Source organism: Anguilla rostrata, chromosome 7, assembly GCF_018555375.3.
Source record: "Anguilla rostrata isolate EN2019 chromosome 7, ASM1855537v3, whole genome shotgun sequence".
Classification (NCBI taxonomy): Eukaryota; Metazoa; Chordata; class Actinopteri; order Anguilliformes; family Anguillidae; genus Anguilla; species Anguilla rostrata.
Genome location: NC_057939.1, coordinates 13,477,792 through 13,503,071, shown reverse-complemented (window position 1 = coordinate 13,503,071; position 25,280 = coordinate 13,477,792). Strand labels below are relative to the sequence as shown.

Below are 25,280 nucleotides of genomic sequence, written 5' to 3'. Positions count from 1 at the left end.
TGTTCAGATGTAGAAACAACAATCTTCCGTGTGAGTATAGAGGTCGTACACCGCAGCCCTAAATGATCATAATCAATGCTATGTGTTAAACGCAGGCAAAATAACTGTCAATGGGCTGAACACACAGCCAGAACCTTGAATACATTTGCCTGAGAGCATGAAATTTGGTACAGGGCCTCGTCTGGAATTTCTTTTTCTTTTTTTTTCTTCTCTTTTTTTTTTTTTTTTTTTTTTTTTTGAGAGTGCAGCTTAATTTTGAAGCAGTTTTCATCCCTGATTATTTCTTTGCTCCCAATTTGAGATGCCACATCTTTAGACCTGTCTCATCACTGCAACTTCCTCAATCAAGCTGAGTGAGCTGAACAAGCATGCATTCTCCTCCTCCAGCAGCCAGTGCTGTTTTTTTTCCTTTTCACTCATGCCAGTCGTCAGTTGAGCTGCACAGTCAACACACTCTGTAGCAGGCTAGTGGCCTTCATGAGCCATTAGCCCAGGCCAGAACTGCAGGCGCACGGCCAGAGAAGTTTCACTCGTAATGCCTACTAGAGCCCTCCCTCTCTGGGTGATGTCATGGTCGAATGTCCACCCCTGCCCCCGGCACAGCCGTGATTTCATTCAAGATCACAAGGACCACGGCCACGGAACACTGAAACCATGCACGTCAGCAAGGTGAGCCACCATTCTGAACGTTTCTGCCTTATACCTATGAAAGAAAGAAAGACCAAGATCAGGAGCTAAAGCTCCCATTTCTTTGTTGAATTGTAGAATTGTAGAATCCCGTAATCCCAGTCCAGTTTTTCCTATAAGCCTCAACTAGATATGTGATCAAGTGAAGCAAGACAGCTAGCTGGCTGTCAAGCTAGTTTTTGGGGGTCCAGCTTGCTACAGCAGCCAAGCTAATTTCACTCAGAACTCCTGCAAAGTTTCAGGCCCAGTTCTATTCTTAAAAAGATATATAAGTTGTTCTAAAGATGCATCTGTTAGGATACCTATGAATGGCCAGAGATGCCCCACAGACTTTTGGACTGCGGCATATATATATTTTTTCATCCCCTCCGGGTGAAATTAAATCAAATCCAACATTCCACACACTTTTATATCCCTTACTATTGTGTGCCAATATTGCCAGCGTGCATACTGAAGTGCTTGTAGACCCTGGACAATAACATCTCTTGCCTCAGCATCCTAACAACCATTTCCCATGACATTTTTCAACCATAATTACTGTACTCTAATGAAAAATTGCCATCATTTTCACAGCCATAACCAAATTTGCACGTCTGCAAACCTGTCTACCAATAATGGTGTGCTAAAAATACTGACACAACCCAGTTTTGCTATTTAAATAATGCGAATTTGAATGCATTCCTAACACATTATTGGTAATTATCTTTTTATGCACATATAACTCTGGAAATGCTGGAGCCATATTTTAAAGCCTGTCATCGGGTTGTTAGATTGCACACTGCTAAATAACAATGCTCCAGTCTTCCTCCTCTTGTTTTCTGCAGTCTCCTCCCTTTGGACTAATTCTGTACTTTTCCTGCCAAGGTGCTGAAAGTGAATATCATTATACGCAGCATCATCACTTCAGTTATATGTTTTTCTACCATGCCATTATGCTTATAAATAAAAATAACAAGGCACAGGAAAGAGAAGGCAGAACTTCATTGCTCCCTAAAATCAGTAACACACTTGATAAAGAATATAGAATAACTAGAAAAAAAGTGTGGTTGCCGAGTATTGTGTATGTACTATAACATCATGGCAACAAGTTGATTTGCGACACATATTTACAGAGCAAAATTAACTTCATCAAAACTTGATATCTCAGTGTTTTATTCAGGGTGTGAGGTTGCTAGGGTGTTGCTAGGTGGTTGCTATGGAGTTCTATGCGGTTGCTAGGGTGTTGCTATGTGGTTGCTATGGGGTTCAAGGCAGTTGCTAAGGTGTTCTAGCTGGTTGATAGGGTGTTGCTAGCTTCTTGTTTTCAGCAGTTCTCGTTTGACTAATCTGACTTCATGCCAGGTGCTGAAGTGATTCTTATGCAGCATCATCATCAGTTTAGTGTTTGCTCATGCTGTTGCTTTTGGTAATCAAGGCAGTGAAAGAGAGCAGACAGGTATTGTGTAGTGCTATACTAGGCACAGTGTTGCTATGTAGTTAAGCAATTGTTCTAGTGTTTTAGGTGGAGTGCTAGGTGTTCTAGGTGGTTGCTATGGAGTTCTAGCGTTGCTAGGGTGTTGCTAGTGGTTGCTATGGAGTTCGAGCTGTTGCTAGGGTGTTGCTAGGTGGTTGCTATAGTCTAGGTTGCTATGGCTTGGTTGCTATGTAGGTTCAAGGCAGTTGCTAAGGTGTTCTAGCTGGATGATATGGTGTTGCTAGGTGGTTGCTATGGAGTTCAAGGCAGTTGCTAGGGTGTTGCTAGGTGGTTGCTATGGAGTGTGAGTCTGTTGCTAGGGTGTTGCTAGGTGGTTGATATGGTATTCTAGGCAGTTGCTAGGGTGTTATCGTGGATAGTAAGGTGTTGCTAGGTGGCTGCTATGGTGTTTTAGGTGGTTGCTAGGGTGTTGTATGCAGTTGCTAGGGTGTTCTAGAAGGTTAGGGTTAGGCTAGGGGAGGGCTAGGGTTACAGCTAGGGTTAGGGTTTTTGTCACAGCTGGGGTTACAACTATGATTAGTGTTAGGGTTACAGCTAGGATTAGGGTTAGAACTAGGGTTAGGGTTACAGCTAGGGTTAGGGTTAGGTTTAGTGTTACAAGTAGGATAAGGGATTGTGTTAGGGTTACAGCTTGGGTTAGGGTTAAGGTTAGCGCTAGGGTTAGGGTTAGGGTTACTGCTAGGGTTAGGGTTACAGTTAGGCTAAGGTTTAGGGTACAGCTAGGGTTAGGGTTAGGTTTACAGCTAGGATTAGGGTTAGAGTTACAGCTAGGGTTAGGGTTTCAGCTATGGTTAGGGTTAGGGTTACGGTTACAGCTAGGGCTAGGGTCAGGGTTAGGCTTACATCTAGGGTTAGGGATAGGGTTAGGTTTGGGGTTACAGCTGGGGTTAGGGTTAGGGTTACTGCTAGGGTTAGGTTTAGGGTTACAGCTAAGGTTAGGGTTAGAGTTACAGCGAGGGTTAGGGTTTGGGTTTCAGCTACGGTCAGGGTTACAGCTAGGGTTAGGGTTAGAGCTAGGGTTAGGGTTAGGGTTACAGCTGGGGTTAGGGTTAGGGTTTCAGCTATGGTTAGGGTTAGGGTTAGGGATACAGCTAGGGTTAGGGTTAGGGTTATAGCTAGGGTTAGGGTTAGAGTTACTGCTAGGGTTAGGGTTAGGGTTACAGCTAGGTTTAGGGTTAGGGTTACAGCTAGGGTTAAGGTTAGGGTTACTGCTAGGGTTAGCGTTAGGGTTAGAGCTCGGTTTAGGGTTAGGGTTATCCCTGGGGTTAGGGTTAGGGTTAGGGTTTGCGTTAGCTATGGTTAGGGTTAGGGTTACTGCTCGGGTTAGGGTTAGGGTTACAGCTTGGGTTAAGGTTAGGGTTAGGGTTATGTTTAGGGTTACTGTCCCTGTTAGGGTTACAGATAGGGTTTGGTTTCAGTTACACCTAGGGTTAGGGTTTGGGTTACAGCTATGGTTAGAATTATGGTTAACGTTAGGGTTACTGCTACGGTTAGGGCTAGGGTTAGGGTTACAGCTAGGGTTAGGGTTAGGGTTTTAGTTACAGCTATGTTTAGGTTTATGGTTACAGCTAGGTTTTAGGTTACGTTAGCATTTATTGCTAGGGTAAAGGTTACAGCTCAGGTTAGGGTTAAGGTTACAGCTCAAGTTAGGGTTACAGCTAGGGTTAGGTTTAGGTTTACAACTAGGATTAGAGTTAGGGTTAGGGTTACAGCTAGGGTTAGGGTTCACCAATGAACAACTGACTCTACCAAGTCTACTCTCTTTAACAAGCAGTTCGAAAGCTCTGAAATAATAAACATTTTCAATTAAAATGAATGGCTGAATGTTCACCCTCGTGATGTCACAGTGCTCTGTCTTCAGCTACTAGAGGGCATTGTGATATCACGAAGGTCAACATTCTTCCATTCATTGTCTATGGGGCAAAATTGCCCACAAGAAGTTGAATTTTTCAGAGACCGTGCACCGAAACTTTCCACAAAGTAATAGCACAACATTCCCGGTGAAGCTGCACAATTTTACATATTGCATGTGTATGTGGTGCGAAAACTCTGTGAGGAGTAGCATTCCAAAAAATGGGTGGAATAAAGAAGAATACTATGTGAGATAATAGTAGTGTAATTGCCAAAGGCTACCACATTAATTAACACAAATACTGGGCTGTGTGTTCATTCTCAAATGTAGAAAATATTCTACTTGAATAATTATTCAATGGAATCAACTAAAATAAAACTTTCCTCATTATTTATTTCCCAAACAAATATGTGTCATAAATATTCACACCCCAATTGCTGTACCCTGTGAGCCCTCTCTTCACAGCACTACTGAATGGTGTTCTGTAGTGTGACAATATTTATGGGAGAATTTTGATCATACATCCATACAGAATTTTTGACAATCCATAAGATCCTTCACTCTGTGCTTGTGGACTGGCCAGTTCAATTCAGAGCAGTCATTATAGATCTGTTTCAATTCTGGAGACAGATTGCCATTGCAGAATGTTTTGGTTAGTTTATTATTTCTTGGTTTATTTTGAGGAATGCTTGAGATCATTGCCTTGCTGAAATCCATCTGTGGCAGTTTGTGTGTCCTGGTTTTTGGCCAAAATGATTTTGGTACTTTCAAGTGACCCTGAAGCAAAACAACCTCATAACACCAAAGATCCATCACAATATTTCACTGTTGGTATGATGTCCTTTTCAACATTCAGTAAGTATACTTCTTCTGACACCACACCCACCGCTTGTGTGTGTGGCCAGACATCTCAACAGACCAAAAACACCCTGTTCCAATCAAAGTTCCAACAGCATTAAACAAACTCTAGACATTTAATTTTGTTTATTGCACTCAACAGAGACTTTCTTTAACTGGCAATGCCTCCAAAAAGCCTACTGGCATGGCATCTGATAGTAGTTTTGGAGCCCAAATCCCCAAGATGTAGGCAAGTTTTTTAGATTTCCAATCGTGTCCCTTTGGGGATTTCTTTGTCTCCCAAACCATCTGCCTGACTACGTGTGGGGGGCTCTTCTATCCTCTACCAGGCAGGTTTAGTACTGTTCCAGCAGTTTCAAACTTATTATTTATTGACCTTACAGTACCAAACTTAATGTTGTTTGCTCTGCCTTTCCCACGGTGAAGGATTTTACATGTGTGTTGCCCCTCATTTTTACATCCCGATGAAAAATGACTCTATTGGAGGTCATAGTACAGTTTTTCTAATACTGAGATGAACTCATAAAGTAGCATGTCATGAGGTTTTGTTTTTGTTGGAAACAATCATTAAGGTGGCTTCATAGTGGGTCCAGGTAATAGAGCACTGAGCAGACTCTACAGTCCAGGTAATGGAGTACTGAGCAGACTCTACAGTCTAGGTAATGGAGTACTGTGCAGACTCCACGGTCCAGGTAATGGAGTACTGAGCAGGTTCCACAGTCCAGGTGACGGAGTAGGCTTCATAGTTGTCTACCAGTTGTCTGAAAATAGACAGCAGCGCTTCCACCTCTGTGCCAGGACAAAAGGAGAGGAGAAAATGGTGATTGAATGAAAACCCTCCTGCTGAGTGTTTTTTGAATTACACAGCTTTGGAAAATGAAAGCTGTGTAATTCAAAGTGTGTGACTGAGCAGCGCTATTTATCAATAAGACCATGGACTAGTTCACCCACAGGGCAGAAGAAAGGCCCTGCAGTGACTTTTATGTGGTTTCAACACCTGTGCCTTTCACACACTTGCACTATTTACTGACAACATTTTGCATTCACACTTGAGACAAAAGGCAGAAGGACTCATTGGATTTAAGAGTGTGTGTTTGTGCGTGCGCGTGTGTGTACGTTTGTGTGTGTGTGTGCTTGTGTGTATGTATGTGTGTCTGTGTGTGCGTGTGTGCTCATGTGTGTGTGTGTGTGCGTGCGTGCGTGTGTGTGACGAGGAGTACTTTTAAGGCCTTTAGCTGTGTAAAAAGAGCTAGCGTGCCATGCCTGTTTATTATGAAGCTCTTCACAGAAAGCAAAAGGCTGAAGGCAGCCCGGTTTTCTGATGCAATCGAAATTCACATCACATGGACTCTATTATTTATTCTGCTGAATGAGCTAAATCATTGTCCAATGATCCTCTTGTATTCAAGGTTCAATGTGCATAAGCTTGATCATCGATTTACATAAACAAAAATCTACCCGCATTAAAACCTTTTTCCCCAGACTAAAATGCATAGCAGTGCTTTCATAACACATTGCTTAACTATTATGTCAAACCTCCCCTTTTAAGAACACATATTCTTTTGTAAGTTAAGTGAATTCTAAAACAAATGAAAGATAAAACAATTACTGTGTGTATGTATACGTGAGTGTGAGTTGTAACACATGTGCATTTGTGAGTACCCATGTGTGTTTCTGTGTATCCCAGTAACAATGGAACATGCTGCTCTTGACACCACCTTTACATCAAGCCTACTTTCATAATAAAATGAAGTGGAAGCTGTCTGGTGAGTCAGCTGAGATGTAACAATAGCATTTATAATTTGGCACCTTAATGAAAGTTAATGTTTCTTCTGTATTCAGTCCACAGTTTTTAGAATCTGGAGGTCCTTCATGTTTATACATATTTGAAACATTGCGTTAATGGTGCTGCTCTTTATAAACATTATTTCAGAAAAACGTGGGAGCGCTAGCTTGCGGCAGTGAGTCCAACAGGCTACGGGAAACCTTGCATCATTCCCACTCCAAGTTTGCCCCCTGCTGGCCAAAGAAGGTAAAGCCATCCAAACCTGTCTGCCAAAGATGCATAAGCTTGTTTACTCAAACACAGTGCCAGCGCTATCCTCGGAAATACGGATCAGATTAATGTATTCTACCCTTGCCTATTCACATTGAAAGCCCTTGCATTTAGTTATCACTTTATAGGATTTTAATGGTTTTTTGTTGGTCAATTTATTTTCATCCATGTGAGCTAATGCATTACAAAAATGCACCCCCTGTCATTGTCCCAACAGGATTGTTTGTTCCTGAATGATAGCTCCTTCTAAGGCATTTTAGTTTCCCTCTTCAAGTGCAGAAGTCATGTTTCCCAGAATGCCAAGCAGTGCTGCACTTTAGCCACTACCAGCTGAGCAGCATCTTCTGAGCTGATCTTGGGACATTATTTTTGATTTTGTTAAACTCATTAATCACCTTCCAGCCAAGTGCAAGAAATGCATCATAATTAACTGGTTTTGAAAGCCTGATGGACATTAGTTTTCCAGAAATTTGATACCATCTGCTCTGTCCTTGTGTTTGTAGCATAACCCATTTGAAAATAAGCACTAAGGCCTGGAGTAATTTTCTTCACTTTTTCATTATGTGTTAATAAAAAGCCATTGTGTTCTGTAGTTTGGACATGCAAGATACAAGTTATTCATAATATGACCATATGTCTAAGAAGGAAACATCTGAAAAACATCTGTGTGTAAGTGTGTGCGTGTGTGTGCGTGTGTGTGTGTGTGTGTGGGTGGGTGGGTGGGTGGGTGGGTGCGTGTGTGTGCGTGCGCGCGCGTGTGTGTATGTGTGTGGCAAACTGCTTTGAGTGTTGTTTTAAAAATATTTTCTAAACCCCAAAAAATAACTGGTCAGCAAAAATAATTTTGTTTTAATAATCTTGCAAAATATTCCATATAATATAATATTCCAGAGAATAATAACTCTCAAACATTTTGATATATTCATGTAAAGTCGCCGTACGTGATCTTCTGCAGGGCGTATAAATGCCATCAGCCTTATTTTGAAGCTATTTTATATAAGTGAGAGGACAAGGTTTGAGGAATGGCTTTCAAGTTATGTCTATGGTTATATCGGAGATGAGGGGGAGACATAGCTCAGGAGGTAAGAGCGGTTGTCCGGCAGTTGGAGGGTTGCTGGTTCAATCCCCACCCTGGGCGTGTCGAAGTGTCCCTGAGCAAGACCCCTAACTGCTCTGCTTTAAAATTAAATTATTTTAATTAGGAGTTACAATTCATTATTGAGTTGTCTGGATGTGCACTCACAACCAACTCTCTCTAAGGTAGGTTGTTTTTCCCACCAACCCCCCCACTCTTGTCCTGATAGATCAGAATAGCAGGTGTCTGGATTTAGAGCTACAGAGAGAGGTGTCACTGCCACACACGTCTCCCAGCATTCCCTTGGCTTCATTAGGCAATATCATCTTTTCATATAGCTATATAAATGCAGTCCACTTACCAGATGACTGATTTCATAAGGTTGCATGAACTAATCCCCAATATTAGTAACAATGGTGTGGCAAACACGCCTGCCACAGGCCACCGAAGTGGCTTTCCTTGGGGCCCTCCAGCACAGAGACACAGGGAGAAGATGTTAAAACAGTCCACATGTATTCCACGAGGGTTTGGCAAGATGGTATAGCCAAATGAGCAGATGTTAAACCCTGTCATGACAGAGAGCTGCCTGGTGTGGGTGGGGATGGCAGATTTAACCTGTGCGCAGTGATTACCTCACTACGCACAGGTGCAGCCACTCCTGTTCCTGGGTCCAATTAGCCTGGCCAATTATCTAATTCTTCACCAATTATCCAATTGGCCAGGTCTAATTAGCTTGACCCAGGGCAGGTGTGGCTGCTTAAACCAGCCATCCCCACACCACATACCCCCAACGCCAAACTGAGGCCAGGGAGAATCACGGGCCGAAGCCTACCCCCCCCCACCCCCGCACTCCCAACAAAGCAAAAGACAACAAATAAAAAATAAAAACCACTCTAAACACGCTACAAAATTTTTTTAAAAAGTCAGGGTGGGTGGCCCCGGAACAGTCCAGTACATGCGGTGACCCTCCTTCGGACGACAAGGCAGCCCTTCTTCCTCCTCCCTCCTGGAGCACGGGAAGTCCTGGGCTGCTCTGCTGGCTGGTGGGGGCGTCACCGGCTTGGGCTGTTCCAGGGGCTGTGGTGGGGTGGCTGGGCTGGTGGGCTGGTGGACTGGCCTTGTGGTGCTGGGGACCAGGAACCCTCGTGGCTGTGGTGGCCGCCAGTCGGCTCTGCTGGCGGGCGGCTGCAGGCTTATCCCCTCATGGACTCCGGGCAAACCAACCAGGCCAAAACAAAGAACGAAAAACCAAACGGACGAGAAAGGAAGCAAAACGGCGCGGCCACCGCTCGTGCGCCGCCCGTGGCTGACCCGCCTTCCCGGCCAAGTCCAGCTCACGGCGCGACCACCTCTCGTGCACCGCCCGTCGCTGACCTGCCTTCTCGGCCAGGTGCAGCTCCTCAGCGTCCCAGCTGAGGATTGCTTCCTTCCCCTCCCTGGTCATCTTCCGCTCCCCATTCTTGGCCCGGAGGATCCGCCCGAAGCCCTGTCAGGAACACCTCAGCCGCCCCTCCTCCAGTATGCTTCCTGGCTGGCCCTCCTGTGCCTCTTTGCTGTGCCGGAGGAGCCCCACGTTGGGCGCCACTGTGGCAAACACGCCTGCCACAGGCCACCGAAGTGGCTTTCCTTGGGGCCCTCCAGCACAGAGACACAGGGAGATGATGTTAAAACAGTCCACATTTATTCCACGAGGGTTTGGCAAGATGGTAAAGCCAAATGAGCAGATGTTAACCCTGTCATGACGGAAGCTCCCTGGTGTGGGTGGGGATGGCAGATTTAACCTGTGCGCAGTGATTACCTCACTACGCACAGGTGCAGCCACTCCTGTTCCTGGGTCCAATTAGCCTGGCCAATTATCTAATTCTTCACCAATTATCCAATTGGCCAGGTCTAATTAGCTTGACCCAGGGCAGGTGTGGCTGCTTAAACCAGCCATCCCCACACCACAAATGGGTATTGAGATATAATTAATAGTATAATCCTATACTATTACCAATATTAGTCCTGTATTTGCATCACAGTAGCCTGCTTTTAAGCATCTGTTAGTTTAACTTTATTGTTGTTTCATTGTTTATCATTATTATAATTATTATTAGTAGTAGTATTAGCATCCATTAAGATCCCTAAAGACTTTTTCTTAATGTGAAAAATCACTTTCAATTCATTATTCACTCTATACCATGTGAAACCGCAATTTGGTGAGATGACACTGCCTTTTTTTTGGTTTGTCCACGTTGTCTTCCTGCAGCAACTGCCGCCATTCCGACCAAAGCAATGTGCGTGCATTCCTGTGCAGAGGAATAAAAGGTAGCAGCTTCAGTGCACAAGGGGCAGGCCTCTCTCCAGATTCTGTTTATGTCCCATCTGGGAGTTAAAAGCACTGAAATGTCATTATCTCTTTGTTTGGGAAGCAACTCTTTCAGCACCCTCAGGTGTGGAGAGGCATGACGATGGATAAACAGATAAGCAACGGATAGAGATGAGAAGATAGACAGACAGATGAAGAGATAGATAAAGGCAGAGATAGACGAGGACAGACAGATACATTCATAAACATCAAAATGAAAAGAAAGGCAGAATATTCAAACAGACACAGAGACAGAGTGGAAGGCAACTACTTTGAGGTCAACAGACAGCACATAAGAGGCATGGTGGAATCAGTCTGCATGCCTAGGGCCGTGGTTTATGACAGCAGGGACAGTGTCGGAGCAGTAGAGAAGTAGGCAGCTCATCAGCACTCTGGTCGAAGGTAAGTTCATTGTTTATTTATTTAACCTTCATTTACCCATGGTCGGTTCGCTGAGCACGGATGCTCTTTTGCAGGAACGCCCTGCTTCACACTCATACACATTCACACCTGGGAGCTGCCCAGTACAACCATAATCCTCTATTGTTGGCCACTGAGCAGCTCCACTGGAGGGAGAGAACATTTTTTAGCCAATTAAATCAGGGGATGATTAGGTGGCAAGTTTTTTGCGAGAGTCAGATCTGGGATTATAGCCAGGACACCGGGGAACTCCCTACTCTTTTGCAAATAGTGTCATGGGATCTTTAATGACCACAGTGAGTCAGGACCTCAGTTTGACGTCTCATCTGAAAGACAGCACTGGGGCATTATGGTTTATTTGACCGGAGGGAAGATTGCCCCCTGCTGGCCCACCAACACCACTTCCAGCAGCAACTCAGTATTCCCTGGCGGTCTCCCATCCAAGTACTAGCCAAGCCCACACTTGCTTAGCTTCAGCCAGTCGGCAGGAGCAGAGTGCATGGTGGTATGGCTGCTGGCATTGTTGCTGGACAAGGTGATACTGGTGTTACTTCAAGCAAGGTTTTAAGGATTAGTTACCCATTATAATTAATTTCCAGTTCAAATTAGACAATAAACAACCAGGGTTTACAGAACACAATGGAGAGATTCCTTCCATGCCTTTTCTCTGTTTCCTTCATGATGGAGTCTGTAACCTCTTCTGTGTATCTGTTTTTGACACCCATGGAAAATTCATACCACATTCAGACCTACAGTATAATGGCAGCAAAGAGACAATTAGCCATCTTAGTTTGATGGGTTATCTGAACCAGAACTGGCTGAAAGTCAAGACAGTTTGGTTCCATTTCACACATTTAAATGAGATATAGTTTCATCCAAAATAGTCATTAAAATGAAAAATCATTTTGGTGCAGGGGAAGGCAGAATCTTCACAAGCTACTTCTTGCCACAGAAACCATTTCGTATGTGAGATTTCACCACACCCGCAGAGTAGAACAGAGATATGTGAGGAATGTATGTTTGTTATTTGAACAAATTCTCCACTGGGCTCCTGCAGTGATGGCAAAGATACACAAACAGTTTAGTTCAGTCAAATTCTTAAGAATAGCACGACCAGAACAAACACAGTGAAAATGATTTAATGAAATGAAAATAATTATTCTCCCAGAATTTTGAGAAACTGTTCTCCCTCCACCATTAAAAAAAGACTGCATTTATTAAGCCCCCTGGATATATTCCTTTTTCTGACATAAATAAAATAATGTTTTTTTCTGTTTTTGGACTCTTAGATGTGCCACATTAAAAACAGGCTATTTCTGCCTCTAACTCCACCCCCCCCCCCCACCCCACAATAGGGTCAGGCAGGCAGATGCAAGAATGGTAGCAATGAAAATAAAAACACAGGCTAGTCTGCAACTCAAAGGCTGAAAAATTAATTCCAGAGAAGAAACCATTTCATATTGTCAAAGCCCAGTTGTCAACCATTAAAACTTTAGAGAAAAGTTCCTTACCCGTTACAGCCTCAGTACTGTACTATCATTCAATTGTGCATTTCTCGTACAGCAATAAGGCTTTCTTCCTCATTTGTCAGGTAGAACAGCATCAGTTTTTCATTTGAAAAGGTGTCAGAAAAGTTGTCTGGCTCAGTGATTGGCAACTGCGATTTGACAACGTTATAAAATGAGCAACAGGCTCTACCTGAATTACTTCAGCAAATATTCAGCTGTGGACATGGATGATGAGTGAAAAACTATGCTGTGTAATGTTGCCTGGTTGTGGGTGTGCACTATGCACAGTAGATGGTTTATTAATGATAGCAGGTCGAGCTGAGGGTGGTGTCCATGCAGCAGCTGCCCTGCAGGGTCCGAGGGAGTCCAGCAGCACAGAGGCGCTTTCAAAAGCAGCCAGTCTCTCCAGGTCCTGATCAATTCCAGATTCCAGCCCTGACAAACTGCACAAGCTGGACAGGGAATGCTCCAAATCACGGGGAATGAGGAAGGGAGGGAGAGACAGAGAGACAGAGAGAGAGAGAGAGAGAGAGAGAGGAGGGAGTGGGAGAGAGAGTGAGAGAGAAGAGGGCAGAGGAGGAGAGGGACTCACAGTGCAGTCTTCCAGCAGGGGTGTGTGTCCTTGACCCTTCCGAGCTGTTGGACCCGTTCTCTGCTGCGCGTTCTTGGCTCTGCAGGTGACTGAATCGCGCTAGGTCACCTGGTCACCATGCTGCACTGGAAGGTGCTGATCATTGCTGTCTTCTACTGCAGTATCTACACGTGTGCCAGTCAGCAACGAAGCAAAGGTAAGACCCAGGCGCTTGCACACCAGGAGATACGAGCAGTCAACCCTACTGGAGCATATGCAGCAGGCATCACAGCCTTAGAGTTTTATCCCATACTGCTCAGAGTGACATATAAATGGACAAGTGTATTGGAGTGGGGTGATTTCACAGAGCTGACAATTTATTCACAATAAACACCTCTAGTGTCCTGTGCAGGACAGAAGAGACATTTACTTTATTTAAAATATAACTGAGAAAGATTGTTTACAAGTGTGTGAGTTATTTTTTTAAATATTAGCTGCTTTCTTAGATTTATGATGCTGATGAAGCTTTTTTTTAAATTCATTTGAAACCTGTCAAGCATGTGCATTGATTGTACATTGAATAGTTCTGAAAGCATAATGCAGAATTAGATAAGTCTGTAAGAACCTTCTCACATATTTGAGGGAGGTGAGGTCTGGGCAGGAAGACTGATCACATGGACTGCATTCGAAGAAAAATACCAGCTATCTTGCTGTGGCTATGACAACTTCTTATATTTGTTTAAGAAATTCTTAGTATTGTTGTCATAACCAATCTCGCTCCACCCAGTTTCGCAAGAGAAAATGTAACAGTTTCCATAATATTCAAGTTATTCCTTCTAGCTGTGATTGATTGCAGCTGAATACATTGTAAATATAAAGTATTTAATTGAGATTGCAGCCTTTTTTCCCTCTTCAAAATGTGTCTGTTTTGTCTGAAGCACCTGTTGCTCATCTAAAAACTGACATTGAACTGATATCACAGTGCAGTGGAATGGGCATCAATGTGGAGAAGGCTTTTTCTCTTATGCAAACAAAGCCTAAGCTGTCATTAACAATGCACATCTATACTAGCATGCGTATGTCAGGATAAGTGTCTGGGCACAGACACTTTCATAATGTTACCTCTGTCGTGCACAGCTTGTTTCTTCATAAGCCGTGGAAAGAATTTGCTCATTCAGGATAATCAATTCTCTAATCTATATGTAATAAAATGTCCCCTGTTTTCTTTTGGGAAATCCAAAACAAACACACTACGTTGGCTAACTGGAAACTGTCGTCAAAGTATATCCATCTGAGGGAAAATATACTCTGAAGGCTTTAGAATGTAAGAAATTATGGACCTTTTGTATGTATTACAGTTATGGTTTTGTGTCATAGGTCAGGCTCTGTTTCTATCTTCAGGAGCTGCAGCAGGCATTGTCTGTGCAGTCTCAGGACATAGTGCATGTGACTGCGCTTCAGCATGTGTCATTTTAAATCATCCTCTCAGGAATTATGCTGCTAATGCAATAAATGGAGGCTGACTAAAAAACAGAAATGGTTTTATTTTGTATTTTGGTATATTTCAAGGTCATGGCTTGACAATGTATATCCAGTGCTTAAAGGATGTTTCAAAATTTAAAATTAAATTGTTTTAATTGGGAGTTACAATTCATTATTGAGTTGTCTGGATGTGCACTCACAACCAACTCTCTCTATGGTAGTTTGTTTTTCCCACCAACCCTCCCACTCCTGTCGTGACAGATCAGGAGGCGATGTTGATGCAATAGCAGGTGTGTCTGAATTTAGAGCTACAGAGAGAGGTGTCACTGCCACACACATCTACGAGTACTCTCCCAGCATTCCCTTGGCTTCATTAGGCAATATCATCTTTTCATATCTCATTTCTCAGCCAATCAATCAAAGTTAAACTCTCCCTGGAAAAAGTTTTTTCTTGGATGTCTAAAACCCTCCATGGTCTATGTACTGTAGCAGCGAGAGGCATTTAGCTGGAGCAGACTGAAGGTGGAAATGCTGGTAGAGGCTGACTGCTAGTGAATGCATGCACATGCGCATGTATGCGTGCTAGTGTGGTCCTGTTTGTGTGTAGGGGTTTGTGCGTGCATGTGCGCAGGCAAACTATACGAGAAGCGTTTTTTTTTTTTTTTTGTTTAATCTGTTTTTAGTTTCCGCGAGGCTGGCTGATTTCATCGATGATTTTTTTAGACTATGACATCAATTGAACTATTTCACAATGGCACTGCATAATTCTTAGGAAATTTATAAGGATCTTCTCATTTGTGGATTTAATGGCCACAGTCACCACTGTATTTGAGATTTGGTCCACTCAAGATAGCGATGGGCTACTGGCGAAATGGCTAAAGTGTGTGCTGAAAGGTGGGTCTGCTTAAGCACGGCAGCTTGCCTAAACACGACTACTGATCCGTCAGCGCTAACAGTTCTGTGAAAAACAACAGCGAGGTCTTCGGAACACATGGTGAGTGTCTGTAGACATTTAGTGAGTCACATTTCATAGAACATGCGCTTGTTTAAGGCATGAAAACAGCTGCTAAGATTAAACAATATTTTTAGGTTGTTTAGACCTCTTTAAAGCAGCATATGCTCAGCAGCTGAAAATAAAGAAACAAACCTCCGTGCGGACGCTAATTTGCCCAGCTAATCTTAATTATGTTGCCAATCAACATAATGTTTGATCATTTGCTCACACTTATGACGAAAATAACTGTTTGTGCCATTTGCACTGAATTTCATGTGACGGTACTAAACTTCATTTGAAGCTCTGAAAAACAGGGGCTGGTCAATAAGCTTCTGAAGAGAAACTTGTTTTGAAGTCACGATGAAAGTTTTTCCACAGTTGTGCTGTACTGTGTGGCCTGAATTTTTCTGACCGGTTTATAGGACATGCGGGGCGTCTCTTGGATGGAGTTTTGGCAAATCAGCTGTGGATTAATTTGAGTAATGCCTTAAATTGGTATGGGTTTGGGGGATTTTTTATTATTTTTTTGCACTTGTTGTTGCTTTTCGTTGTTACTGGACTTCCTCTTGACGCTCAGTCAAAGCCCTTTGGTGGAATGTGGACATTCTGCTTTGTGTGAAAGGACTTTGAGGACAAGAGGAACATGGAGTCCCGCCAAAGGGAGACTGGGAGGAGAGAGGGAAGGAAGAAGGGAAAGGAGGGGCAGGGTTGGACGAAAAAGAAACAAATACAAGAAATTGACGAGCAGCAAGTGCCAAAAAAAGGCTTGAATAAATAGCTGAATTGAAGCCCTTTGTGGAATAATGCAATAGTAAGACTGCACTGACTGTGTGTCATGTGCTTGTTTTGCTCACTTTATATAGTATAGTTCTAATCTTGTGTCTAATTCTTGCACCTGTAAAACGTAAAGAGGCTAAAAACCAAAAATGTCAAATAAGCATGGCTCTGAAACTGTACATTTTATTCTGTGAATTTGTTTGTTATTAATTAAGCAATTGCCGAAGAGATAAGGGAAATAACATAATGTTAAACAAACCATACCTGTGTGCTTTGAGGTCCATATTATCTAATGCATGATGGCTTGCCCTTATCCAGACGAGTAACTCATCAAGTAGGGTTGATGAGCAAACCAGCTAACTTTTGGAAATATTTTTAACTGGACGAGATCTGCCTGGATGGAAACCCAAGTTATTTTAAAATATTTTAAAAAGTGTGCTGACACACTCCTTAATTCCTGCTTTGTGAAATACCTGCAAAGGCAGTTTACCAGTGAGGTACAGTATGTTACATTAAAGATTTGTTTTTCAGGATGTATATGAAAACCACTAAGTGCCTAGTTCAAAGGCTCAGCAGTGCTATGACACCTAGCAGTCAAGCTGTAAGTTCCTTCTCTCTAACTCACATGGCATGGGTGAGAGAGGTTAAGCCTGGAGTTCTCCCTGCTTCAACCGCCAGTTCAGTGCATTCCTGTGAGCACATCTTTTGGACTGAATACATCCAAAAGATTTTTGATTTTTGAATGTTGACCTGTGTGTTTTTGCCATTTTCTCTTTCTTTTTTGGACCCCATCCCTGTTCCATAACCCTCAGCCTCTTCCCTTGTTGTTTTCTTTGTGATGACTGAGGTCAAGATGAGCTCTTGCTGTGACATCATGCAGTAATTGCCTGTCATGGGAGTTCCCATCACTGGTAGAAAATAATATACAATAATATCACTCTGGGGCCTCGTGCCTCACCCAAAATAAACCCTGTTTGTGTGAACCTCCATGCACAAGGTTCCAGTTTAACCAACTGGCCGGGTACTCGGCGTGCTTCATGTGTCAACCACCTGCTTTCAATGTGAGCGCAATCAATTACACATTCATCAGGAAACAGCGCTGGGCTGGAATGGAAAGCAAATGAAAAACATCGCTGAAGGTTGTCATAAGACCGGTCGGCCTCATATGCCCCTCCCACATACATCAGCAAATGTCTGTCATGAGGCGGAAAGGCTTTCAAAGTGGAACCGGGTGTAGCCGTTACAATTTCAACCCCGATCCAATGAAAATATTCATAATGTAACTTTGCATGTGTCCAAAAAAAAAAAGCAGAAAACATTTTCTCTTTTATATTAGATACTGTATACTATATCTTGTTTTCATTGATTCAGTTTCACCAATGACTTGAGCTCAATAACCAAATGCATACTTTTGGCCATCTCTCAAAAAACTATGGAACAGCTGTTGCTGATAGCAACATGAGACAGTTATTGATTGCACATTCCTTTCATATATATGTAGACAATGAAAACCTGTCTGTGTCTATTGATGCGTGGTTCTGATTTGTGTAAGCTGTAGAACCAATTCACAGTTTTATGAAAATTATTTTCCTGATATTCCAGAAGAAAATCTATTAGGTTTCTGTCTATAATATGTAAAAAGATTTTAAAATTAATTTTGGCACAATCATGATAAGTTTCAAATGTACTGATATTTCCTGAAACTTTACCAAAACACATGCTCTAGGATAAGAATGCAAGCTTTTTGAATGCAAGATCATGCACCAAACTGATCCACTTGACTAATAATAACATGGTTTCAGTGAAAGGTGTCTATATGCTAAATGAAAGCAAAACCATTTTAAAATACTTTTTTTTTTTTTTTTTAAATGATCATATAGTGCTAGAGCCTGCAGGGACTGACGCAAAAGATTCACACTTTTTGTGCCTTTGAAGTCAGTCCAATAAGGCAGGCCATTAATGTTTTTTAAAAATCCAAATACAGAGGGGAGACTCCTAAGAGCTGCGATAAAGAGCATTGGTCAGAAGCCCACATCTCTCTGTTGTTTGGAGTATTTTGGGCCAAAGCCGGGGGCTCTCATGGTAATGCGAGCCTTTTGAACTGCGCCGGAGGAGACCGAGTGCCTGTGCCTGTTTGGCTTGGCCCTCGCCAAGGTCTGGGCCGGGAAACCGGGCCCTGGCTCCCTGGCTCTGCGGCTCCAGGCCTCCGGGCTCCTTCCAGCTGGGAGGAGATCCCTTTTGCACTTCCCTGGCTCTCGTCCCTCCGCTTCCTGCTGTTTTTCTCTCTTGAACTCCTGATTTCACTTGAAGGCAGGGCCGCGTGTCGGAGCCTCGTCTGCTAATCAGGCCTCAGGCACTGTCAGAAGAGAGCCCACGGTCCCTTCGGCGTGTGTGTGGATGGTGCGGATAGTAGTAGTAGGGAAATATGGAGAAGCGGTTAGCAGGCTCGGCTTTCAAAGCTTAGAATTATCCATTCAAGTGCTTGTAATATAATGGATCCGAATCAGACGGCCTGTTGATAATCACGATACGCTCCCTGGGCCTTCAGCTCCATTTCCGTAAGTAACACACAACCGCGGGACACGGCATGCCCTTCACCCCAATATTGTCAACCTTTCATCTAAATTTGCACATCAGAATGTAATCGTATTTCTCTCACCGGCAGCACCGCGCCCTGTAATTGGCCACATGCAGTTCTTCATTTTACCGCAGGCCCCGAACAGTGTGTTATGTGTAAACTCTGTCATGAAAATGGCGGAGCTCCTGGGCTTCATGTGACTTAATGGCGATTTCAGCGCTTTAGAGGGCGGGTTTGAGTGGAGGCCAGGCCTGGAGCTGAGCCAGAGAGAGCAGAACCCCCTTCCTCCCTCCCTCAACCCTGTCTGGCACACAATCAGAAACAGAAGCACTGTAAACTCAGGCATTAGACAGATGAAATAGGCCTGCTGTGCAGACATTACCCCGCTGATTAAGATGTAGCGCTGGATATTTCTTTGGCCCAAACTTCATTGGGTATAACAGTAATTAGGGGATCTCAGCACAGGCCAGAACCAGAGAGAGCAGTACGACTTTGTCCAAAAAAATGAGAGGCATTAATGAGAGCTCCAGCCTGATGAAGCGCGTGGCCCTTTCCAGCTGCTCGCTCTCTCCCTCTTTCTCTCTCTCTCTCTCTTCATCCCTCCCCCTCTCTCTCTCCCTCCCTTCCTGTCTGTCTCTTTCTCTCTCTTTCTCTCTCTCTCTATTCCTCTCTCCCTATCTCTCTCCCTCCCTCCCTCCCTCTCTCTCTCTCTCTCCCCCCTCCTCCTCTCTCTCTCTCTCTCTCTCTCTATCTGCATACCGTGGGTCTGTTCCTCCTGTGGCCTCAGCTGTTTTATTGATCTCAGATGTAGTGCGCATTAGCGGACCTGCCACAGGAGGCCGGGACAGCTGGGGCGGGGGGGCGGGGGGGGGGGGGGCAGGCCACGAGCTGCTGGACGGCGAGTGATGAACAGTAGCCCTCCTCCTCCCGTCTGGGGTGTTGCCTGCGGTCCCAGGTTCCTCTGTGCTGTGTGCCTGCGTCACGCTTCGGGTCATTTACTCTCTCTAGCTGTCTGTTTGCGCTGCTCTGTGCCAGATGTTGCCTGTAGCCCAGGAGCACAGTCTGGAGGATCACGGTCCTTTCCTCAACCCAGTAGTCAGAGTCAACGTCTGACCTTGCTTCAGCCTGGCTGAGATTTTGCGTTCCGCTGAACGGGCTCTTGGTTTCAATTTTATGAGTAACAGCCGTCTCTCTCCCCGGCTCTCTCACCTGCAGTGCACGTGGCGCGGCGCTCAGCAGCCCCCAGCTTCTCCTGTGCCTTTGAAGCCAGAGGTTACCCCCCCCCATCCCCCCCGCCCCACCCCAACACCACCACCTGCTGAACTGAGCCCCACGCCCCCGGGGTCACAAAACTCAGGCTTTTCAAGGAGAGCCCTGTCCTGCCATCCTCCCTAGTCGCACCAAAGTGTTTGCACATGAAGCAGTAAATGTGGACCACAGTGCGCACTGAACCGATTCATCACTCGCACCTGTGAAAGCACGCAGAGAGCATGCCTCTTTTACTGTGGCCTGTTTTTCGGCGTGCAGTGAATCATCGTGCCAAGGAAGGTGTCACAGGAAAAATGAATGTCTCACGTTCTCTCTCTCTCTCATTCACATTCTCTCTCTTTCTTCCTCTGTCCTCCCTTCTGTCTTTCACTCCATCCCACCTCTTTCTCCCTCTCTTGCTTCCATAGCCCTGTTCCCAGCAGCTGGCAGAGCAAAGAGAGGAGCAAAAACGATGGTCAACCCCACCTTTCAGAACTCCATAGAGGACATCACCTTGCTGTATGAGGTATGTCAATATTGCAAAATAAAGCATGAGATGAAAATGAACTGAAGACCGACTTCCAAAAAAGGACTACATCCATGATTGCTATTATAGACAGGAAATGGCAACCATTCATTGTCACATACAGTTGTAAATGGAAATGTGCCAGCTAAAATCAACTAGTGCAGTAATGGCAGCCTCATAATGAACTTCCATTCCTTCGTTGAACTTAAGTGTTACAAGATCAGTATGAAGGTGGATTGTTTATTTTAAATATGTAAACTAATGATAAGACAATCTACTAAATATCTAAAATGAAAAAAACCTTTTGTTAACTAATCATGTCAATGTTTAATAAAGCAATTTTTGTGATGCATGAACACGGTTTGAGACTGACTGATTGAAATTACATGTACCGGACAGATAAATCCAGCCAAACTCAACTGAAATTGAAAACATTTAAAATGAACGGCAAGCAGTTAAAAGTTTCTTTTACATATAACACACATACGCAAGCAACATGTCAATGTCTCCCCAAGTGAACCCATCCCTCATAAATGCCATAGTTCACTCCACCATGGAGTCTGCGTAGCACAGAGGGAGGCCATGTCCGCATGAAATATTCTGTTTATTTAGGTTTATCGATTTACTTTGGTATGGTATGGTGCAGTTCAAGTATAACTTGGCAGAGCCATTAATATTCTAGTTCTATAAGTCTTGTGTGCTATCACTGAGACCTGAACAGAAACAGTTGCAGTAGCTGTTCAGTTGAACTTTTGAAAACAAACTTTCACTCTCAAGCTAAGGTGAATTTCAAAAGCAGGATCACGTAGGGCTGTTTCAAGCATAGCTGTTCAGCGGGAATTGTAATCCCTAATTCTCTCGGAGGAGGCCTGTACAAGCACATTCCAGAAACCAGAATCCCTGGCTGTTTTACAGGCCGTTAGAGTGGCATTAGTACACTCAGCACAGTCGGAAAACCCAGGTGAATTAATCCTAAGCGGCCACTAGAGGACTCTGTTTGCCCTCTTGGGTGTATCTCGTGTAGAAAATTATGAGAACTGTGAGGGCTCACATTGGTAATGTAATTGATGTATGCTTTCACCTCTTGACACTTAAAGCCATTCTGGGCATCATGTTCACTGAGGAACAGTTAAAATGTGCTTAAACAGTCTGTTTGCTAAAATAAAGAGAGGGATAAATTAATGGGGCAAGTATGATACAACTGTAACTTTTCCTAGATTTTAAATGTTGTACAAGATAGGCCAAAGGGCAATGAGAAAATACGATAGATCATTCCAGAATGGATCCAGAATTATCCATTGTAAACAGGGGGACTTTCGGCTGTGTAGAACACCCAGGAAATATGTAGACACCAGCAACCAAGGAATTAATAATGTAATCAGATTTAACACAAACTGATTGGAAGAGAAGTGTTTCAAAGAATCCTAATGTTCTCAGGAAGCCCTTTTATGCCACACTATATGACTCCACAAATATCCATAGGGTGTTTTAAAACTGGTGTTAAACCTTCACCCCACTCGTATCTCATTTTAAGAGGCAGAGCCAGTCGCCAGAGCCGGTGTGACGTCTGGATCTTGGGAGGCCTATGTGACCTGACCTAGAATAGCATGTTCCCTCAGGACACCAAACATTCTCCTCCAGTGACTGGTTTGTCTTAACAAGCCATCTTGGGTAAAGCATGCCAGGTTTGCTGCTGAGTGTATGGTGCTGTAGTCAGTATGACTAAATCAAACAGCAGCTTATCTACAATGTAAATATTCCGGTCCTGTAGAAAATCCGACAGCCGTGACCTGTCTGAAGGTTACTGTACAATGCATACTTTGAGAGCAACTTCCGATGTAGTTCATGTCAGTTCATGGTATTTTAATGCAGTGTTAAGGTCTTTAAAAGATGCATCTAACACAGTCACAAACTTTTTTTTTTTTTTTTTTTTTTAATTCTCCGAGATTTTCTTCCACTTTTCTATCCAAATTCAAATTCCCAGTTGAACCCTTTGAGTGACTGCTGTTCTTAATGAATATGTCAGAAATTTGCAAGTATTATTTCATTCTATGCTGGGGGTTTTATGAATCGGCCCCTTCCAAACATGACTGTTTGAATATGATAAAAGATTAAAGGCAGCCCCCACGCATCCATCCCCACATTAGCCACTGCTGTTAGATTTATTTTTCTTTGGTGTTTTTAAACATGACCAGGGATTCAAGGAGATCCAATCTCTATATTCAATTTCCTAGTGGCACTAGACAGTCTGAGCTTTGACTGCAATTGTACTTCGATCACTGCACTGCACTCTGACCTGAATCAAAGCAAGTCAATCAGACTGCTCGCTGGACAGAGGGCACCAGCTGATTCAGTTGCCGGTTGACTCTTTTTTTCTCCCTCTCTCCCCTCTCTCCTGCTGCAGATCATGCTGGCCGGCCTGCATATCGGGGACGAGCACGCGCCCTTCTCCGTGCAGGACGAGGAGCTGGCCTCTCTCCGCCGGACCCGCACCCTGGAGGCCATATGCGAAGACGTCCTGCCCAAGCGCCTGACAGACATCCGCCGGCTCACCTCCAAACTGTCCCAGCGCCGGGGGCCCCTCCAAAAGGGGGACTTCGAGCGAACCGTGCTGACCATGGTGTACACCGCCAACAAAATGGCCAACACCAGCGGGCACCAGAAGGACACCTGGGCAGAATCATTCGTCAGCCTGTACAGGGCCTTAAAGCAAGACCTCAGAGGTCAATGAGCCGCTAGCAAGACCACCTGTGATCTGCGAAACTTTTTTATGAGTTTATATTTTATTAATTCTTTTGTCAGTGAGAACTGGTGCTGGAGCGATCATCCTGGTTTCTAGGGAATCCCCCCCCCCCCCTTCACACGGCTCTCAAGTCAGAATAATTGATTCAGGAACGAAATACTGTACACTGTAGGCTCCGATCACTGCGAGGGAGCTGCGGATGATGTCACAGAAATTTTGAGATGTTTTCTTTTTTCTCCTTGAAATGCAATTCTTTTTTTGTTATCTTCCCCTTGAAAGTACTATATTGAGGTTTTACACTAGAGCGTGTAACGGGGGGGTGGGATGTTCAGATCGGCTTGGTGCTACTGACTGTACTGATTAACACTTGGTTTTCAGGATTCGACCTCAATGCGCGCTTTCAATCAATATCCAATATTAATACTACTAATTCCAATTAACAAAGCTGTGTAGCTGATTTGACTCCTTGGGACTTGTCAAATCTACTTCTTTGAGGTCCACTTTGATGTGATATAAACACATGAAAGGATGATGCACGTGATTTTGCCCACACAAGAATGGCTCTGAGCTTTATCTATTTACTGTATGGAATGAAAACTTCAAAATGCAGAAAGTGTGATGACTGAGATGGAATCCTGCGCACACGGTCATATTGAAAATTTGATGAAAAGGTATACATTTACACTTGGATGGATTGTAGAAAACCCTTATAGATTGTAGAAAACCCTTTCAACAACATCCTTCTAGTAATACATTTTTTACATGGTCAGATCATACTTTTTTATGCTTTGCAAATAAATATTTTAATATTGTTGAATCCTTGAAAATAAACCAATAACATACTACAATTTTAATACCAGTGAAAATGTAGTATGTAACACCCTTTCCACTTGAGCTGGTCGGAAGTGAATTATTCTACTGTGTGTTCACACATAAATGACAGGATGCTTTTTAAATATTCCTAAATCCACCCTTGATAAAGCAAGCAATCTCCCCCTGAAATCAATGGAGCCTAAACGACAGCAAGCTTACTGAAAGCTCCATGCACTGCTGCTGTAATGTGTATCTCCAAATGGTTGCTTACTACTGTTTTACAACAAGGTTGAAAACAATCCATTTGCAGGGTGCTCTAGGGTGCATTACCTTCACAAATAATGTAGAACTAAAGGTGACATGAACCAAATTTACGAAAGTATAGATGCCGGCAGCTTGTTGAAAATGATCTTCTTAGTTAAAGCAGGAATGTCCAGGAATCCCTCTCCATTTGAAGTGGAGTGAGGAGAAAGGATTTTAAAATATGCATATGGTTTATTTTACTCTACAAAATCATTTGTCATTAGACATTCTGTACAAAATCATTATAGCTATACATTATGCATCACAATGAAATATGAAAAAATCAATGTAAAAACAGATAATGAATGAAGAAACCAGGGGAGTGAGGTCTAGTTTTGGCAAAGAGAAATAGTACATCAATAAAAAAAAAATCTTTACTTAGAAATAGATATCGAATGAAGAAGCTATCACTGAAGCATTCATTTTCTGAAACCAGTAAATGAGGTCAGGGGAGTCGAATAGAGGTTCCTTGTGATTTGATAAGGCTGCATCATGTGCGGAATGACTCATTGGTCCAGTCCCAATTCACCCCCTAATCACTCCACCCACACACTAACACTCAAGTTACGCAGAGTAGGCATCTTGTACAAGGGCTGTCCCAGAACTGAGTGAGCCAAATTTCAGCGAGGGATGATGGCTGTTCCGCCCTCTGACGCTCGCTCAATAATAAGGAAATTAAAGTGCTGGCTTAAAAGCGAGCGCTGACCCAACAGGCATTGCGTTGCTTAACGCCGTTGCCAGAGTTGTTAAGGCATGGCAGAGCTAACCACATTTAAAATTTGACTGCATGTCTTTTCAAAATATAGTTATCATTGTCTTCGCAGTATTGTCTTGCTTACAAACAAGCGTACATTCAAATGATTTCATCGATTAAAGTGTACTGATAACAAACTGCAGTAATCGTAATTTGTAATGCAACTGTGGTGGTTCAAATTCCGACATGTAAATTTTGATTCGTCGGACTCAAA

At 43.5% G+C, this 25,280-nt stretch overlaps 1 protein-coding gene across 2 annotated transcripts; it reads left to right on the top strand.

Annotated features, from left to right (window-relative positions):
* The first annotated feature begins 12,636 nt into the window (after positions 1-12,636).
* LOC135259064 (protein FAM180A) lies at positions 12,637-24,050 on the top strand. Of its 2 annotated transcripts, none has more exons than XM_064342946.1 (3): positions 12,637-13,065; positions 20,356-20,453; positions 22,858-24,050. In XM_064342946.1, the coding sequence occupies exons 1-3, from the start codon at positions 12,987-12,989 to the stop codon at positions 23,182-23,184; spliced, it is 504 nt and encodes a 167-aa protein (XP_064199016.1). In that variant the 5' UTR covers positions 12,637-12,986; the 3' UTR covers positions 23,185-24,050. The 2 variants fall into 2 exon arrangements, with proteins under 2 accessions (XP_064199016.1, XP_064199015.1); XM_064342945.1 differs by lacking the exon at positions 12,637-13,065 and adding an exon at positions 14,571-15,224.
* The last annotated feature ends 1,230 nt before the right edge of the window (positions 24,051-25,280 follow it).

Bases quoted from the DNA above. Each gene is read 5' to 3' on its own strand.
- LOC135259064 (XM_064342945.1), top strand. From the start codon at position 15,137: ATGGCCACAGTCACCACTGTATTTGAGATTTGGTCCACTCAAGATAGC. The intron at 15,225-20,355 runs GTGGGTCTGCTT...TTGCTTCCATAG, and splicing joins GCTAAAGTGTGTGCTGAAAG to CCCTGTTCCCAGCAGCTGGC. The intron at 20,454-22,857 runs GTATGTCAATAT...CTCCTGCTGCAG, and splicing joins ACATCACCTTGCTGTATGAG to ATCATGCTGGCCGGCCTGCA.